This window comes from Orcinus orca, chromosome X (assembly GCF_937001465.1).
Source record: "Orcinus orca chromosome X, mOrcOrc1.1, whole genome shotgun sequence".
Lineage (NCBI taxonomy): Eukaryota > Metazoa > Chordata > Mammalia > Artiodactyla > Delphinidae > Orcinus > Orcinus orca.
The window spans coordinates 93165343-93185134 of record NC_064580.1 but is presented as its reverse complement, the minus strand read 5'-3'; the positions used below and the strand labels follow the sequence as shown (position 1 = coordinate 93185134).

The 19792-nt window shown below is 41.9% G+C and overlaps 1 protein-coding gene across 15 annotated transcripts in view; it reads left to right on the top strand.

Annotated features, from left to right (window-relative positions):
• Positions 1-19792, top strand: part of LOC117198559 (cilia- and flagella-associated protein 251-like) — a 92922-nt gene that overhangs the window by 15371 nt on the left and 57759 nt on the right. For 2 of the 15 annotated variants that reach the window (XM_049704435.1, XM_033408804.2), the window contains 2 exons: positions 555-774; positions 2075-2287. The exons of 10 other annotated variants lie outside the window; for them this stretch is intronic. In XM_049704435.1, coding sequence (XP_049560392.1) covers positions 555-774; positions 2075-2087 — 233 coding nt within the window. In that variant the 3' untranslated portion in view covers positions 2088-2287. Of the gene's footprint in view, positions 1-554; positions 775-2074; positions 2288-19792 lie in introns of those variants that run through there. 3 more of the 15 variants (XM_049704447.1, XM_049704439.1, XM_049704433.1) reach the window with 2 other exon arrangements.

The window sequence follows — 19792 nt, the reverse complement described above, 5'->3', positions numbered from 1 at the left end:
GCGTTGGCCTCTGGCGGTTAGGCAGCGGGTCAAAGCTCTCAAAAACCTTCAGGCAAGATATGCACAAGTAGAAGCCCAATTCTCTAAAGACCTTTAGGATCTTGAGAAAAAGTATGCTGCCTTCTACCACCCGAGGGGCAAACAAATGGCATACCTCACTTTTGGCTGACAGGCTTCTAAAAACGTAAAGATTCTCAGTAGGATGACCTGAGAAAATGATGAAATGGCACAGGGGCACTTTTCAGTGGTTGAGGAATCAATGAGCTTCGCCGTAGAATTTGTCTTTAAATCGGGTGAACGTTTTCCAGTGACGTTCTGGCAGAAACATACAAACATGCTCTCAGGATCAGATGATTTCGATCCCTTCTCCAAAGGGCCAGAAGTAATCAGCAGCACAGTGTGTGAGATCTACTGGAAAGAGGGGGAAAATGTTGTGAAAACTGTCAAGCAGCAGAAGTGTGAGGGCCATGGAAGTGTTGTATCAACCAGTAGGAGCATGGCCAGCTATTCTTTTCATTTCTTTATTTATTTTCTGACATATTTGTCTTCTCCAGATCCTCCCGAGGGCAGAGAACTAGATTCTGCTGCTGATGTTAAATCGGGAAATGTTGTCCACCACCTTGTGATGCCAAAGTCCGTATCATTCGACACTAAAGAAGAGAGTGAACATCGGTATGAAAATGCTGATGAAGAGGAAGAGGATGGAAATGAGAAACCAGAAGAAGGACCCAAGCTGGATATGGTCTCAGCAGAGGGCAGCTCTGGAGAATACAGGTATTATTGTATAGTGCAAGCATTCCTGACATATACCTGTTAATAACAGCTTTATGTTTTGTTTTGTTTACATCCTTAATCTACTTTTTGTTTATCTTTTTAACATCTTTACTGGAGTATAATTGCCTTACAGTGGTGTGTTAGTTTCTGCTTTATAACAAAGTGAATCAGCTCTAGTATACCTATATCCCCATTTCTCTTCCCTCTTGCATCTCCCTCCCACCCTCCCTATCCCACCACTCTAGGTGGTCACAGAGGTCCGAGCTGATCTCCCTGTGCTATGCAGCTGCTTCCCACTAGCTATCTATCATGTTTTTAATAATTTTTGTAAAGTAAATAAGAAAAAATTAATGAAATTTAGTTTTGGAAGAACAGTTTAATGTTAATAATGTACTTGTATTCTAGATGGTATAGAAGGAAGTGTGTTCTGAAATGTATTTCATTTACAGCCACAAGTCGTTTGTCCTGTAGCTTTAAGACTACTACAGATGGGAAATTTATCAGACCTGGAAATAGAGACCTATATTTTTTTAGAGGTCTAAAATATAGAGACCTATATTTTTAGAGAGTGGCCACGAGGAGAAGCAGCTAAAGCGAGCAAGCTGTGCACTAGCTGTACCTTCATCACCTGGCCACAGAAATGGAGTCTCTTGGAATAACAATGCCTTTGAGAAGGTGACTGCTTACAAAGTACTAAAAAGTTAAGGATTTCAAATAAGACTGCATTTGATGAGTAATTCACAAATATTACTTCAATTTAGATTTTTTATTCAAAAGAAAAATTAGCCATAGTAAGATTATTGGCTATTACTGAGTTGGTAATTCAGTCTTAGTTTCTCTTTCCTCTACCCATTCATCTTTTCCTTTCTCTCTCTCACCTCTCTCGCTCTCTCGCAATATCACACTCTTTCTTTCTCCCTTTCTTAATTTTTACACCTGCGGATGTTTGATAATAGCCTCCTTCTCACTTTACAGTTACGGATACCAGAGGTCTGGGAATATAAGGGATTTATGATTTGTGTAAGGAGCATAGGCTCTTAAGGTGGAAAGACATTTAAATCACAGAGTGGCCTTTCAAGAACAAAAGCTAGCATTTATAGTGGTGGGCAAGAGAGAGATGAGGTTGGTGTGATGAAATGATGTGCACCCTGACAACCAAGGGGCTGGGTTACAAGAAGAAAACGTTTTGTTTTCTCCTTGGAGAGCCAACAGATGTTCATAGTATTGACTCCTATTTAGAAAGTCCCTGGTGCATGTTATTGGTGTACAATTGTTAATTGACTCTTCTCCCACCCTACAGTTGGAAGGCATAAAAAGAAGTGGACAGCGAAAGAAAAGAAGAATTTGTTCTTCACGGATATTCTAGTTTTCATTAGCCCACAATACAAATGTTGTTTCAAAATTCAACATCCCAAAATGATATTAACTGACATCTGACTTTATTCTTACCGTTGACAGATAAATTTGACAGTATTGTTCACATTGAAAATAAAAGCTTGTTTGACATGAATAAGCTGCAGAGTTGGGTTTTTTTTACATAAATAATACTGACTCCAGTGTATCTTGGTTCTATTTATTTCGGCCCACCTAACTTTCATATAAAGGGATTTCTTTCAACTAGTTGATAAGCCTGTTTGACATCCCTTTATAGCAGCCTCAAATAAATTGAAATATTAGATTATAAACAAGTTGTGTGGCAATAGAGATGGTGGCCCAGCCTCTAGTATATGTTACTGAAAGAAACTGATGGATGACCTAGCTTGCCTGGAGACCAGATGGTGCTAGTGGCCTGCCATGGAGCAGCAGCATCAGCGTCTGCTGGGAACGTGTTTGAAATGCAACTTCTCAGACCCTGCTCCAGACCTGCTGAATTGGATATTCTGAAGGTAGGCTGCTAGCCATCAGGTTTTTACAAGTCCTCCAAGTGCTACTGAAGCACACTAAAGTTTCAGAACTGCTGCTTTAGAGCAATGGGGGAAACGTTTAACTACACCCACAGTAGGACCAGCCTTAATTCACTGACTTGGTACTATTGCAGGTAAACTGAACAGGATGGTAAGATCTGGACTGAGGAAGACACTAGAATTCTCAGGGGCCTGAGACACAAAGACCTCCCGGAGGGATGTGTTAGTTTCCTAGGGTTACCGTAACAAACTACCACAAAGCAGGTGGCTTAAAACAACCGAAATTTATTCTCTCACCGTTCTGGAGGCCAGAAGTCTTATGTCAAGGTGTCGGCAGGGTTGGTTCCTTCTGGAGGCTCAGAGGAAGGATCTGTTCCATGCCTCTCTCCTAGTTGCTGGTGGTAGCTGTCAATCCTTGGCCTCATTTGGCTTGTATATGCACGATTCCACTCTCTTTCTTCATCTTTACATAGTGTTTTCCCCTGTGTCTCTGTTTCTGTGTTCTTTCTCTTCTTATAAGGACACCAGTCATATTGGATTAAGGGCCCACCCTAATCCAGTATGACCTCATCTGATCTTTTATTACACCTGCAAATACCCTCTTTCCAAATAAGGTCACATTTACAGGTTGCGGGGGTCAAGACCTCAACATGTCTTTTGCGGGGACACAATTCAGCTTATAACAAGGGGCAAAGATTCAGTAGTGGAAGGGACGAATTGGTAACGGAGAAACCTAATTCTAAAATGATAAAAGCATTATGATACCATGCACATATGAAGTTTAAAGACATGCAAAATTACTAGGTTGTTTATAGATACATCTATTTGTAGTAAAAGGCATACATAGGAGTAATGCATACATATGTAGTATGCAGAAAGGTGTGTATGAGAACAATAAACTTATTTAAGACACTGGTTAAATCTATAGAAAAAGACGGAGAATTCAGTTGGGGAGAGGTACACTGGGTTTCAATTTTATTTGTAAGCTTATGTTTCTTAAGACGGCTGATGGTTGCATGGGTGTTGCATTTTCAGACCTTTGTCGAGATCTGAAATATGTCCTAATTTAAAGAAAATTAAAAGAGGAAATGGGCCTAGTATCTGGAACCTCTTTAAGGGAAAAATGTGAAGTGGTACTTGAGCAGAGCAGAGGATCAGAGAAGGGGAGGACCAGGGGTTTGAGGGTAGAAGGCCTTATTTCTATAATGTTAAGGCTGCTTGAGAGCTTGCTAGTTAGCATCAATACCGCTTTCTGTTTTCTATGCTAGTTCCTCGCGTATGGAGAGTAGATTAACATTATTTATTTATGCGTGTATCTCCCCAGCTCCCTAAAGTGTGAGCTTCTGACTTGTTCGGAACGTAAAGGCTTTTATTGATTTCTCTCTCCTAAAGCACTGTGTTTTCTTCTTCGTAGATGCTTGATAAAGGTCTGTTAAAGTGAAGTGAGTGTAAGGTATCCACAACCCTTTCCCCTGTCACTGGTGTTGACATTTAAAAATGCGTTATCATGTAGTAACACAGAGTATTCCTCATGGCTAGAACAACAACAACAAAAGGCACAAGGCCTTTTGTCACCATTGTTTAATGAAAGAACAGTCCAAGTAGAAATTTATCCATGTAGGGTCCCTGGAAAGTCGTCAAATTGGTTTGGTTCCTTATGGTTCATGCCATGCCGGCAGGGAGTGTGTGTGTGTATTTCTGTGTTAATATAGTTAGCGTATTAACTATAGTTAATAGTTAATATTAAAGGCCTTTACCTGGGCTGAAGAATTTTCGGAGGCTCACTTTATTTATTTATTATTATTTTTTGGCCACGTCGTGTGGCATGCAGGGTATTAGATCCCCGAACACGGTTGGAACCCATGTCCCCTGCATTGGGAGCAGAGTGTTAACCACTGGACTGCCAGGGAAGTCCCGGGAGGTTCACTTTAGACAAACGCATGCACACCTCTTTTTGAGATAAGCCTGTTTTGGTGCATGCTCGGAGTCCATGTCCCTGGCCCTTACCGAGCTCCAGTTACCTAGGGCCCTGAATTTACTCCCCAGGTGGCCCCATGTCCCAAGCCCCAAGAGACATGTGTGTTCCTCTTCACTGCATCTGTGCTTCTGAGGGCTGAGTGGCACTGTCAGTGTTATACTCTCAGGGCTGAGAGGTATCTACGAGGTGAAGGCTGCGTATCCAGGTAACAGGACAAGTGGGCTACGTTATCCACATGGATGCACCTGAAGCCTCTCATGTTGAGGGAGGAAGCTCAGGCTTGCTGCTCTGAGGGTTTGCTGTAGCTCTAACATATCAGGCTTCTTTGAGTCTCTGACAGACGGTCCCTAAATCAATCAGGGACAAATCCTGCATTTCCTGCTTCTCTGGGTGTCTGTGGGTTTTTCTGTATCCTCATATGTAAAATATGTTTTCAGTGAGTCCTTCTGCCTTGAAAACTTTGTGCTTCTTCTAGGAAAAGACCTGTCTTGTCCCTCTCTGCCTCGTCCAGGAAAGCTTAGGGTATTCTGATATTTTCCTTGGTTATGGCCCCATCTTCTGAAAGGATTTGATCCAAAAACTCTCCTTTTATTCCACTACCTGAGAGGTGACCATTGGGAGAAAAACAGAGGGGTAGGGTGGGTGCCGGAGTTGGAAACAGTGTTCTGTCCCAGTTAGGGATATGCTAATGACACTAAAGTTAGTGATGAAGAATCACTTTTACTCTAAGCCGCCTAGTTTCAGATGCTTATAACTCCAAGGAATACAAATGAGAACCCGTTTACAAGTCTAACAGGGCAGGATTCTCAGACAATGGTGTTTTGTGAAATGTGGTATTATCCAGTCCCGTGAATCACATCATATAGTAGGATCGGCTTTGAGGCATAAAATGTACATTTCTTAGAAGTCTGAGCAATGAATTATGTGTGTTTATAGATAAGGAATTGATTTCATCCCCAAATCTATGAAGAAAATGAGTTTAAAACGTTTCGAAGAGGTACCTAAAAGTTGACTCTTCCCTCTCTCTCCCTGTCTTTCTCTTTCTCTCATCCAATTATTTACTCTGCTGCCTTTCTCTCCGTTTTCTTGCCTTATTTTAGACCTCATCACTTTCTGACAAATTATGAACTCTTTCATGTATACAGAAGATAATTCAGCATGTATGTAAGGTATATCATAATAATATAGAAACCTGTGTACCCAGCACCAAGCTTGCGAACTAGAACACGGCTAATGCCTTGGAAGTCCACCTGTGCCCTTCCAGATTCCTCCCCTCATTCCTTCCCAGAGGTAACCACGATCCTGAACTTTGTTAATAATTCACATTTTTATACATTCACTGCAGAGGAATGTTCCTTTAAATAATGTTATTTCTTGTCCATTTTGGACTTCATGTAGATCTAGTTTTACTAGATGTATTACTTGTCTTACTCTTTCTCTATCCCCCCAATTTTGTGTTTGTGATCTTTATCCATGTTGATGTGTGCAACTGTAGTAATCACTTTTCATTGCTGTATACTTATCCACCATATGAAAATTCCACAGTGTGTCTCTTTCCTGTTGATGGACATGTGGCTTGTTTCCAGGTTTATGCTTTTGCAAATTATTTTGCAACGAACTTTCTCATTATATCCCCGTATGCCCACATACAAGAGTTTCTCTGCTTTCTCAGTTGAGGACAATTTTACGCACTACCCCTCCGCCTCAACCAGGGAGACATTTGATAACCTCTGGAAACCTTTTGGTTGTCGTAACTGAGGGTGTGCTACTGACATATAGTGGGTGGAGGACAAGGATACTGCTAAACATCCTACAATGCACAGGACAGTTCTCTACAACCCAGAATTATCTTTTCCAAAATGTCAACCGTTGAGAAACCCTGATCTACAGTATAGGCCTAAACATGAAATTCCTGGGTCATAGGGTCTGCCCATGTTCAACCTTACTAGGTAACACCAATTATCTTTCAAACCGGTTGTACTAGTTCATATTCCCCACAGCAGAGGATGAGATTTCTATTTGTTCCACATTCTTGCCAACTCTTAGTATCATTACCTTCATTACTTCTTGCCTGAACTTTGCCCTAGTCTCCTAACCTTCTCCTACCTCCATATTTTTCCCCACAGATACATGCTTCATGTACTTGCTAAGTCAACCTTCCTGAAACCCAACTCTGGCCATGCCAAATTCCTGTAAGAAAATTTTTATGTCTCTACTGCTTACACAGTAAACTTGGTATTTAAGACGCACACAAAAGGGCCCACTAGCTCTGTAGACCTAGTAATACCAACTTATTAGGTGGTATTCAAATAAGCCCTGCCCTTTCTCTGCTCTCTGCAGCATGTCTGTTGTTGAAGACTTACCCTTTCTTAAGTCTCTTCTACATTCATTTCTATGTCCATTAATTCAGCCAGTTATTAATTCTTTTTAATTTACTGAGTGTTTGTCTCTCTCTGTCTCACTTAGTTCCCTTAACATAATACCCTCCAAGTCCATCCATGTTGCTGCCAATGGCAAAATTCCTTTTTTATGGCTGATTAGTATTCTATATATACATCACATCTTCTTTCTCCATTCATCTGTTGATGGACACAGATTGCTTCCATACACTGGCAACTATAAACGACACAGCTATGAACATTGGGGTGCATGCATCTTTTTGAATTCGTGTTTTTGTTTTCTACAGATAGATGCCCAGGAGTGGAATTGTTGGGTCGTATGGTAGTTCTAACAACTACAAACTAAAACTATTTTTAGTTTCCTGAGAAATATCCATACTGTTTTCCACAGTGGCTGCAACTCTTTACACTCCTGCGAATCTGTGTGGGATGGTTCCCTTTTCTACACATCCTTGCCAAAATTTGTTACGTGTGTCCTTTTGTGAGGTGATGTCTCATTGTGATTTTGATTTGCATTTCCCTGATGATTAGTGATGTTGAACATGTTTGCATGTGTCTATTGGCCATTTGCATTTCCCCAGAGACTGCAGTGGAGACTTCATTCTTAAGGCTACAAGAAGCCATCAAGGGGCTCTAATTTGGGAAGTAATTTGTGTTTTAGACATGTCACTCTGAAAGCAATGTGAAGAAAGGATCAGAGAGGAGCAAGAATGGAGTGCTCATTAAAGCAGTGATTTATGTGAGAGATGCTGAAGTCCTAGACTAAGGTAGGGGTATTGGAAACACATGAAGAAGTGTATAGAACTGAAAGTCAACAGTTGATTGGCTATGGGTGATAAATGGATGTGGAGATACAGAAGTTGTTATAAGCGTAGATGAATAAGCGGTGGTTGATGTACTGACAACTTAATATGCCTGAGTGTGAGCAGGAAAAGAGGAGAAACCCCAGGGAATTCCCTGGCAGTCCAGTTGTTAGGACTCTGTGCTTTCATTGCCAGGGGTGTGGGTTCAATCCGTGATCAGGGAACTAAGATCCCACCAGCCACGCGCCGTGGCTTGGAAAAAAAAAAAGTTGAGAATTGTTCCCACCTCTTCTTTTGCCCCAGGAATAGCTTATGTAGAATGACTATTGAACTTCCTTCTGTGTCCACATATGATGGAGGAACAAGGACCTATTAGCGTCCTGTTGCTGCTATAAAACACAAGCACAAATTCAGTGGTTTAAAACCACACACATTTATTGTCTCACAGTTCCGGAGGTCACAAGTGTGAAATGGGTTTCTCTGGGATGAAACCAAGGTGTCAGTGGTGGCCATGCCCTTACAGAGGCTCTAGGAAGAATCTGTTTCCTTGTCTTTTCTAGCTCCTAGCGCTACATGTTTTACCTTCCTTTGCTTAGAGCCTCTTCTTCCATCTTTAAAGCCAGCCAGGAAGCATCTTCAAATCTCTATTTCAATCTTCACATCGCCTTCTCTCTTACAAGGACACTTCTGATTACACTGGGCCAACCCAGATATTGCGTGATATCTGCAATATGCCGCAAAATCTCCCCACTCAAGACCCTTAACTTAATCACATCTTTAAAGTCCTTTTCGCATTATAAGGTAATATATTCCCAGATTCTGAGGGTTAGGATGTGGAGATCTTTTGGTGTCTGTAATTCAGCCTACCACAAGTTCCTGTGAAACACCAAAATAATCAGAAAAAAGACTATGAAACAATGATTTTCAACACACTGGACAAAAAGCTACAAAGGACAATGATAAATGAGAGATTGGAATCAAGTCAAAGCTAGCATCATACTTACTACTGAAAGACTGAAAGCTTTCCTCTTAAAAATCGAAAGCAGACAAGGATGCCTGCTCTTTCCACTTCTATTTGATAATGTACTGGGGGTTTTAGTCAGGACAATTAGCCAAGAAAAAGAAATAAAAGGCATGCATATTGAAAAGGAAGAAATAAAACTATTTGTATTTTCACAAGACATGGTCTTACATATATATCTATATCTATACGTATATATCTATATATATAGATACGTGTAGATATATACGTATCTCTCTATATATAGATATATATGAAACACATTTTGCTAAGTAAAACAAGCTAGTGAAAAAGGCCATGTATTGTTTGCTTCATATGATATGAAATAGCCAGAGAAGGAGAATCCATAGAAATGGAATGTAGATTAGTGTTTGCCTGGGTCTGAAGTAGGAAGCAGGGATGGACTGCAAATGGGCCCGGAGGATCTTTTTGAGGTGTTGGAAATTTTCTGAAATTGAATAGAAGTTATAGATTGTGGTGATGGTTGCATAACGTTGTAACTTTAATACAAAAATCACTGAACTTTCCAACTAAAGTATGTAAATTTTATGTTAATTGCATCTCAATAAACATGTTATTTTGTCATTGGTGGTTTTTATCTATCAATGCCTACATTGAGATTAATTTAGAGAGAGTAAGAGAGAATTTTTTTCTTTCACGTTGGTACAAAATATAAAATCAACAATGTTTACAAGAATTTGTACAACGTACATAAAGATGATACCTTGGGGGGCTTCCCTGGTGGCGCAGTGGTTGAGAGTCTGCCTGCCGATACAGGGGACACGGGTTCATGCTTCAGTCCGGGAAGATTCCACATGCCGCGGAGCAGCTGGGCCCATGAGCCATGGCTGCTGGGCCTCTGCGTCTGGAGCCTGTGCTCCACAACGGGAGAGGCCACAACAGTGAGAGGCCCGTGTACCGCAAAGAAAAAAAAAAAGACGATACCTTGGGCTGGGTATAAAGTGAAGAGACCTGATAATTTAAAATTCTCATTTTACACATTTCCCTGCTTTCCTATCTTCAGAGCAGATTCCAAGTACATGAGGTAGTCTATTAAATGAGACTCAAATTATGGTGAATCTATAAAATAGAGAGTTAAGCTTAAAAGAATAACAATTTTTCCTTTCAAAATTGAAATTTGGAAGTTTATAGATCCAAATATTATCTTGTGTGATCACTGATGATGTGTATTTTCTTAAGTTTTAACATCTTTTAAAATTATTTATTGATCAATGGTTTTTTTTATAAATTTATTTTATTTTTATTTAATTTTGGCTGCATTGGGTCTTTATTGCTGTGCGCAGGCTTTCTCTAGTTGTGGCGAGCAGGGGCTATTCTTTGTTGTGGCACGTGGGCTTCTCATTGCGGTGGCTTCTCTTGCTGTGGAACACGGGCTCTAGGCACCTGGGCTTCAGTAGCTGTGGCACACGGGCTCAGTAGTTGTGGCTTGTGGGCTCTAGAGCACAGGCTCAGTATTTGTGGCACACGGGCTTAGTTGCTCCATGGAATGTGGGATCTTTCTGGACCAGGGGTCGAACCCGTGTCCCCTGCATGGGCAGGCCGATTCTTAACCACTGCACCACCAGGGAAGTCCTGATCAATGTTTTTTTAACTAAAATGGATCTGAAAATAGCCAATCCTATTTTATTACACACACACACACACACACACACACGTTTAGGTGAGGATGGAACTTTCCATAGGCTGGAGAGTGCTGCCTCTATATGGGCATGCGTAGTTGTCTGTCTTTCATTTTATTCCTCTTCTATTTGCTTCCTTTGCATATGTCAGTAACCATTTAGAACATGAGTGTTCAGGTGAGCATTTTAGTCCGGATTCAGCTGGGCAGTTTTCCTGATTTTGGCTAGGCTTACTTGCATGCATGTGTGTTGTTTGGCTGTTGACTGATTGGACAGGCCTCACTTCAGAAACTGAGGGTTACTTAACTCTGGTCCACTTGCCTTTTATACTCCATGTTGTCTTGGCATATACTTATGATGATGCCCAAGTACAAGAACCTAAGGCTGAAATGCAAAAGTGCTTTTTCATGCCTCTGATTGTGCCGCCCCCACTAATATTTCATTGGCCCATGCAATCAAATGGACAAACTCAAAGTCAGTGAATGAGAAAATATAGTCCCTCTCTCAGTGGGAACGTCTACTGAGTCCTTAGGCAAAGGGTGTAGATACAGGATCTATACTGAGGGAACCTGCAGCAAGAGGAAGCTATCTCGAACCCCATGAAATGCATAAGAAAAGGTCCAGGATAGACTAGAATTAAACCTGTAGCCAAACTGAATTCATAAAGGGAGCAGTAGCAATCAGACCTCAGACCTCCACGCTCTAGCTACTTCTGTTTTCCAGGGATGCAATATAGTGAGGTGCTTGCACATTTGAGCTTTCCATTAGGATTTAATTACGCAGTATTAATCATACACAGCTTAGCTACTAATTGGGATTGGGACTTTTCACAGGGATTGGAAGTTTCACTATCATAAAGATGTTTGGTTTCCCCAAACTGGTCTGGCGATCGAAACCAAACCAGATCCCAATCCCAGTAGGTTCTGTGTGTGAGTGTGTGTGGAAAGTGATAAACTGATCTGAGTAGTAGCATTATACAATACCAATTTCTGTGATAATGAAAATGTTCTGTATCTGTGCTGCCCAATACAGTAGTCACTATGTGGCTACTGAGCACTTGAAATGTGGCTACAGTGACTGAGAAACTAAATTTTTAATTATTTTAAATTTCAAATTAAGTAGCTACTTGTGATACATGCACCTTACGTTCACAGCAGCACTATTCACAAGAGCCAAGACATTGAAACAGCCTAAATGTCCGTCGACAGATGAATGGATAAAGAAGGTATGGTACATATATACAATGGAATACTACTCAGCCATAAAATAGAACGAAATGATGCCATTTGCAGCAACATGGAAGCAACCAGAGATTATCATACTAAGTGAAGTAAGTCAGACACAGAAAGACAAATAGCATATGATATGACTTGTATGTGGAATCTAAAATATGACACAAATGAACCTATCTGAGAAACTGAAACAGAATCACGGACATAGAGAACAGATTGGTGGTTACCAAGGGGGTGGGGATTGGGAGAGGGATGGCGTGGGAGGTTGGGGTGAGCAGATGTGAGCTTTTATATATAGAATGGATACACAACAAGGTCCTACTCTACAGCATAGAGAACTATATTCAGTATCCTGTGATAAACCATAATGGAAAAGAATATATAAAAAAGAATGCATATATATGTATAACGGTATCACTTTGCAGTACAGCAGTAATTAACACAATATTGTAAATCAACTATACTGCAATAAAAAAAGAAAAAAACCCAAAATACCAACCAAGCAAATAAACAAATAAATAGCTACTCGTGGCAGGTCACCACCGTACTGGACAGTGCAGGTATAGGAAATGCAGAATGGCAAGAATACAAAAGTAATCTTGAAAAAGGAAGACATAGGTTACCACACTTCGAACTTATTATGAAATTCTAGGAATTAAGCCATGGGGTACTGGTCAAGGAGAGACTAATTAACCAATGGAATATTACAGAGAATATAGAATCTATCTATGTATCTATCTATCAATCTATACACATACTGGTTCATCACACAGGGCAAAAAATGTGTGTGTGTGCATATACATATATGATAAGTCACCTGATTTATGACAAATGTGACACTTAAGTACAGTGAGGAGACAATGGTCTTTTTTTGTCAGTTGGATATCCACTTGAAAAAAATGAATCGACCTTTTTTCAAACTAGGAACAAAAATCAATTGAATATGGTTTGCAGATATAAATGTGAAAGGTAAAAAATAATTTAAAGCAAACATAGGGAATGTCTTCATGATTTTGAAGTAGGCAACATTTTCTTTTTAACAGGTCACACCAGAAATAAAATACTAACAATAAAGAAAAAAGACTATGTAAAACTTAAGAGCATTTGTTCATCAAAAGGCACCATTAAGAAAGAGAAAAGGCAGTCCACAGATTGGGACTATTTGTTTGCCATACATGTATCCAACAAAGGAATTGTATCCAGAATACATTAAAAATTCCTACAAATCAAGAAGTAAAGGCAAACAACCCAACAGAAAAAATGGGAAAAGACAAACAGGTACTTCAGAAAAACTGGCTAATACCAATGACTAATAAACAAATGAAGGGGTCTCAACCTCGTAATTCATGAAGGTCAGGGAAATGAACATTGAAGCCATATTGTGATGCTTTTACTTTCACACCTGAATAGGTAAAATGAAAACTGATAGAAACATCATGTCTTTGTGAGGACGTGGAGCAACTGATGCAAGTGAAAACTGGTACATCCACTTTGGAAATTTATTTGCCAACTTCAATATATGTGAATTTATGCATAACCTATGATGCAACAATTTCACTCCTAGCTATTTACCCAAGAGAATTATACACATATGTGCACCAGAACACTTGTATAAGAGTGTTCACAGCAGCACTCTTCACAGTAGGCAAAATGTTTTTTAACTCCCCAAACGCATATGAAAACTAGAGTTGCTAGATAAATGGTGGTATATTCATATCAGAGAATAACATGGAGCAATGAAAATGAACAATCTACAACCACTCACACAAAAAATTAGATGAGTCTTTCAAAAGCAAAAGAAGTCAGTCCCAAAAGAGTGTATAGTAAAAGCCCTTTTGTGTAAAGCTCAAAAACAGGGAAAACTAATCTGTGAGGATAGAAGTCAGATTAGTGTTCACTCTCGGGACATGTAGTGACTTGAAGCAGACACGAGGGGATTTTAGGATGTGGCAATGCGCTGCTTCCTATTCTGAGGGCTATTATATGGGTGTGTTCACGTTGTGAGTGCTCATAAGACTCAAAAGAGACTCTCCCAATTGTGAAGAGCCCTTTGTAGAGTTGTAACAGTAGGAAGATGACACCAAAACCACCCACAGACTTCCAGTTTTTCCCCATATTATACTGCAGAAGCAATATATAATTCCAGGGGGAAAAGTAATCAAAACCTTGATGAGGGACTTAAGGGTAGTAGGGGTCTGAGAGCATCTGTATCTCAAGACTACAGTATTGAGTATCCAGGGGGAAAGGCTAATGAGATCTGGAGACTTATGGTGTAATTATTATTGCCAACTGAATTTAGCTGTTGACACTGTAGCTCTGGCTATTCCAGACCTTGGGCTTAAATGCACAATTACCATGTTGCACCTGGGGGACTCAGATTTTCCTGCTACTTGCCACCAGTGGGTAGGCTGACATATGGAACAAGTCATATGGGCTTAAATGCACAATTACCATGTTGCACCTGGGGGACTCAGATTTTCCTGCTACTTGCCACCAGTGGGTAGGCTGACATATGGAACAAGTCACTCCGTTGATCCTATCATAATGGTAGGCCCCAATAAAGAAGAGTTGGCAATGGTTGTTTGCTCACTTGCATGAAAGCCAAGGGGTGACTCCTTAATCCTGATAAGATATAGAGACCAGCCACTCAAGTCAAATTCTTGAGATCCACGTGGGCTGACCAATCTCCAAGATAGGAAAGGAAGTGTCATTCACTCTATGGCTCACTACTCCCTAAAAAGAAGTCCAGCGCTTAATTTGAGTGTTTGACTATTAAGAGACAATATGTCTCACCTAGACAGTTTGTTGTACCCTACGTCTATGTTGAAGAGAAAATCTAGCAAATGTAGCTTGGTACAGGAGTAGCAGGCAGCTGGGATAGTGCAACAGGCTATCTCAGCAGCCCTACGTTTGATGCCTGTAAAACCCCAAGGGTCCCCTGGAATTGTAGGTGTCTGCTACTGATAACTAGGCTATTTTGAGCTTCTAGCAAGGGAGACCACCTCCACCTGGCAGTGCCTCTTGGAGTCCTGAACTTGATGCCTCCCTGAGAGGGCCATCCACTGCACCCTTTCTGAGCAACAGCTGCTAGCCTGCTACTGGACATTTGTGGAGAATGAGAGCCTTAGTCAGGACTGCCAGGGAACAGCACGTCCAGACATCCCTACCTTGAGTTTGTTCCACTCAGATCCTCACAACAAGGTTGGAAAGGTACAACAATCTTTTCTTATTAAATGAAATGTTGTATTTGAGAGAGGGGCAGGTCTGGTCCTATAGCTGTGTCTTGCTTATTTGAAAAGGCTGTGGCTACCTATTTAGGGGCCATTTCACCTCTGTTTGCTCAACTACAAGGGAAGTCTTTTGCTACCTGGTGACCACACTTCCAAGAAGTCCCCAAGGATGCTTGGTGTTGGCTTACTGGTGTCTTGGCCACAATAAAAGCTTATAGTGTCCCCGGGCTTCAGCACTCCTTTAGCCTCAATGACAATCATAAAGGACCCACTGCAGTGAGGACCAGTCAGCACCATGGGCTGAATTAAAAGCTGCCCTCCTTGCCCTAGACAATGCTCCTAAGGGGCAGGCATGCTGTATTTTCACTGGCTCTTGGGCTCTAGCTAACAGCCTAGTTGTCTCTTGGAGTTCATGGGGGATGATTGATTGTCGGACTGGGCAAGTGGCCCTGCTACCAGAATCGAATGAGCTCAAAAGGCCTCCATCTGGGTTACCTGCCAGCAGGTGACAGGACTTTGAGCTCTGCCATCCGGTGTCTACTTCTGGTGTCAAATAACCTTTGAAACCTATTCTGGCTACGAAGTTGCCATTCCTGTGTGAGCAGCAGATTCTGGCAGCACCAGGGCGACATTTGAATCTAAGTTCCGCCACGCTTTTGGCCACTTGTAATCTTTCAGTGCGAGCCATTCATGATGAAGGAGACTCAAGCAAGACCGCCAGAGCACCCCGGAAGTGCCGTGGTGTGTGCCAATGAAGAATACCTTTCTGGTTCTCACTCCAAACAGAGTACAGCTCTTTTTGACCAACCCGTTATTCTCCGTAATGACTTGAGAGAAGCTGATTCCATGGAGAGAACCAGCAGCCAGACAGAACTGGAGGAGCACAGTTAGAGAGACAAGAGCTGTTCACGATTTACAGCCTTGGTCAACATTCTCAAGAGCATATTGGATGGAAGCAAAACCTCTAGGATAAATCAAATAATAACGGCTGAAATTTCAAGGACTGAAAAAACAGGCAGAGATGGGCATGACACTCATAGGTATTCCACGCCCCTTTTCATGCTCTGGTGGCTGGCATGATCAAGAAGTCGAGTGGATTTTCAAAGCTTTGACTATAAAAGATTGCTGGACAGGCCGTGCTGCCAGAATAATCACTGCCAGACTAGACATCACAGTGAGACTATAGGGTCACTATATGAGGCTGTTCCCAGCAAGGGAATATTGCCTTTCGTTCGTTCTTTCTTCCTTTCTTTTTGTATTTTGGCTGCGCCTTGACGCTTGTGCGATCTTAGTTCCCCAACCAGGGATGGAACCCAGGCCTGGGCAGTGAAAGCGCTGAGTCCTAACCACTGGACTGCCAGGGAATTCCCCAGGAATATTCCCTTTCTAAAGGGAATGGTTGCTTGGGGGATGTCAGGACAGGGAGATCACTTCACTCTATCAGTGATTCCACACCGACAATCCCCAACCATTCCTCTTTCTTTCTTTTTTCTTCCTTCACTGACCTTAGTCAGAGAACGAGGTGAAAGTGACTCCAGCTTATTGCTTCTACTATTACCTGGCTCCAGTCATTGGACATTGTGGGTCACAGATCACAGGGATAGTGATCCACTGGTGGAATCTGTGAAACCTAGATTACCCTTGTGGTGGCTCCCTCAGGCAGCAGTAGGTGATGGTCAATAGACCATTGAAAGTTCTACCATTGTGCCACAGCCTATGTCACTCCTGGAACATCCAGATAGGTCTGGATGCACGTGGGAAATGGCTGGGTCAACGGGAGAAGTACTGACTACTGAATTAGGACAAGCAGACTATGGGGCCATGGAAGGAAAACAACAATCTCAGTATCTGGAGTGGAACTCCTTGTAAGCTGGCAGGTGCAGAGATGGGAATCGGGTTTGTGTCCCCTAAATCCAGCACCACGGCTTGGCAAATATCCCCACGGCCCACTTGAGTCAAGTGGCGGTAGCAGCTGACTGAATTGTCTGAGGTTTGTCCTTCCATCCACATAGATGGGAACAGAAAATCTTCCATGGCCATGGCTATTAAATTCGAACCCCCTCATAGAAACACTCTGACCAGGACAACCTGGTTTCATTATTACTGATACAAGTCCACATGGTTCTCCTGATGCATCCATGGCACCAGAGGCATGTATGGATATTGAAGCTGCATTTATTCAGCAACACTGCCCATGTGGCTTTACCAAACCAATATAAAGGTGATCCAAATCAAGTGTAAGAAGACCCTTTAGGTTATATGCTTGTCTGTGTTGGAGAGTGGGCCACAGAACGTCTTTCCATTGGGAGGAGGGGTAATGTTTTAAATCCTGCACTGTCCCCTGTAGTTATTGGAAGTGACGCAACCCTTTGGAGCACCTTTAGAGACACCAGGCAAAGAGGGCTGTTCTACCTGGGGAGATACCTGGTTCCATAGCCCTGGCATCAGCGTCCAGGCCCTGGAGACAATGGCAGAAACATACCTGTAACTTTAGCTCTCATAGCCAATGAGGTGGCACAAGGTCTGGAAGATAAGAGAATCAGTCTAAACTTCCTTGTACTCTTGTAATGGATGACAGACTGGCCTTCGGGTACATTCAGGCTCAAGGGGGAGGAGTATATCCGATCAACAACATCTCCTTTCTGGTTGGCTTAATTCCACCAGGTGGAGCAGCTCAGCTATTGCAGCAGTGCAGGTACGACACTCTGCATAGTTGGGACACATTCCTCAAGGATCTGGTATATGCACTGAATCAAAAACTGATATTTGACACTATGTCGCCAAATCTACTGTATATGAATCTGGGAACCAAGGAGTGAAAATCAGATTGGCTCACGTAAAAATGAGTCTGATTCCTTTATGATGTTTGAGTGCTGAGGACTTTTAGGACTCAGCCTTCCCTCTACCCCTCCACCCCACAGCTGGGTAAGCTGACACGAAATCCCAGGTAATCTCTTCTTGGAAGCCAGCAGGAGGTTCAAGCCATGCAAGCCCCTACCTCTGCACCAGAACACTCACCCTGGCCCCACCCCTAACTGAAACAAAAACCTGAAATCAGTCTCCTTTCCCACTCTTTCAAGCAGTTTTCAGAGCAGTCTGGGAAGGCTTCCCTGCTCTTCCCTGAAAGCCTTATTATGTAAAGAATAAACCTTGTCCTACCGTCTTAGTATGTGTTATGTTTGGTGTCAGCACTCTTGACATCTGAAGCAAATTTTAGCTGGGAGGATGGGGTCCATCCTTTCTTTCTGGAGTGTCTACAACAGTTCTTCTCACCATCATTCCCTGTAGCACACTTGCAGAATGTGTGCTTCCCATCCCTGAAACTTTAGGGTCTGCCGTATTCAATGTTCTGGATCTCAAGACAGACTGTTTCTGGTAAGGCATACAGGTTGGATTCTACTGAACTTGAAGCTACAGCGACCATCTGGTCACTTCAGTCTCCTCGTGGCAGTGGATCAGCAGGCAAATAAAGCAGATTTCTATATTGGAGGGGGCAAGTTGACCCTGATTACCATGAAGAGATATGAGTTGTTCCTACATAATGGGGACAGGGAGGAGTATGTCTGAACCGAGAGGATTCATCAGGAATTGTTTTGGTGCTTGCCCAGTAACAACAGGAAATGGAATCAGTATAAAAGACCTAATGACTCCTTCATAATTTTAAGAATGGTGTACACTTGAGATCTTGGCTAAGTGGGGCTGAATGCAGCAAAAAGTCTTGGACTGTTGACTCAGAAATCATTCTAGAAAGCCTGCCTTTCCACGGCTATCATGCTTATCTTGGTCCTTTAAAATAAGTCTCACTTTCTTTGTTCATTCTTTGGAGCGTTGAAGTGAATATGTTACTGAACCAAACTTGGGTCTGCTCACCCAACGTGCAGCAAAGCTAATCTGACAGCCAGTTGTGGTTAAGGAATGTACAGCACTTTCTGCAAGGTGCCAAGCAAGGAGTGTGGGCAACTTATGCTCAAAAGTCCCAAACTCCCAAATGGCTTTCAGGGAAGGATTTTTAAAGGCAGGGTGAGGGAGAGGGTAGTGATGATATCCTACATGATATCCTTGTCATTAGTTTGTGATGAGGTAACAGGGTGGTATTTGGGGAATTAACATCATCAATCTGATTTCAACCTGTCTGGGATCTACTCGCTTGTGCTCAGCACACAGTTAACTTCTTCCACCCGGTGGAGGTTTTAGTATCTGCAAAACAATTCAAGGATATGGCTCAGATTATTATCTATAGCCCTTGAGAAGGAACTATGGGTCCATGACTTTGTCATATGGCCAAACTATTATTATTTTGTCTTGCTTGACTGTTTTCCTTTTTTTCTGCATTTTCTCAATTCTCTGATTAAATTTGCTCTTTGGAACTCAGGGAAGGCTTGGGAGGCTATAGCTCTTCTACAAACAAGAGGTGGGGTGGGGAGTGGAAGGGTGTCTGTAACTACAGGGTCCTGTTCCTTTCTAATTTAGCAGCAGTTCATTAAATTCTTTCCAGCTCCTGTTGTTAACACTTCTGCAACTTTCTGTTCTGAGTGCATCCATTTCACCTCACCTTTTTCCTAACTAGCTTTAATAATGTTAAAATGTCCAAATTCTTTTTTTCTCTTTCTTCTGGTAGGTTTTTTACTATTGCTGACATATTAACTATACAGTTTTTAATGACTCTGCCCCTATTGGCACCAGCCATCTCCAGATGGAAATCAGGGAACAATTCACCCTGTGCAGCAGAGTGCCTCTATATGGGGACATTTTAGTTTTGCTGGCAGTGGTAAAATTAAAAGGACCAGATATGCATGGGCTTAAAGGGTAAT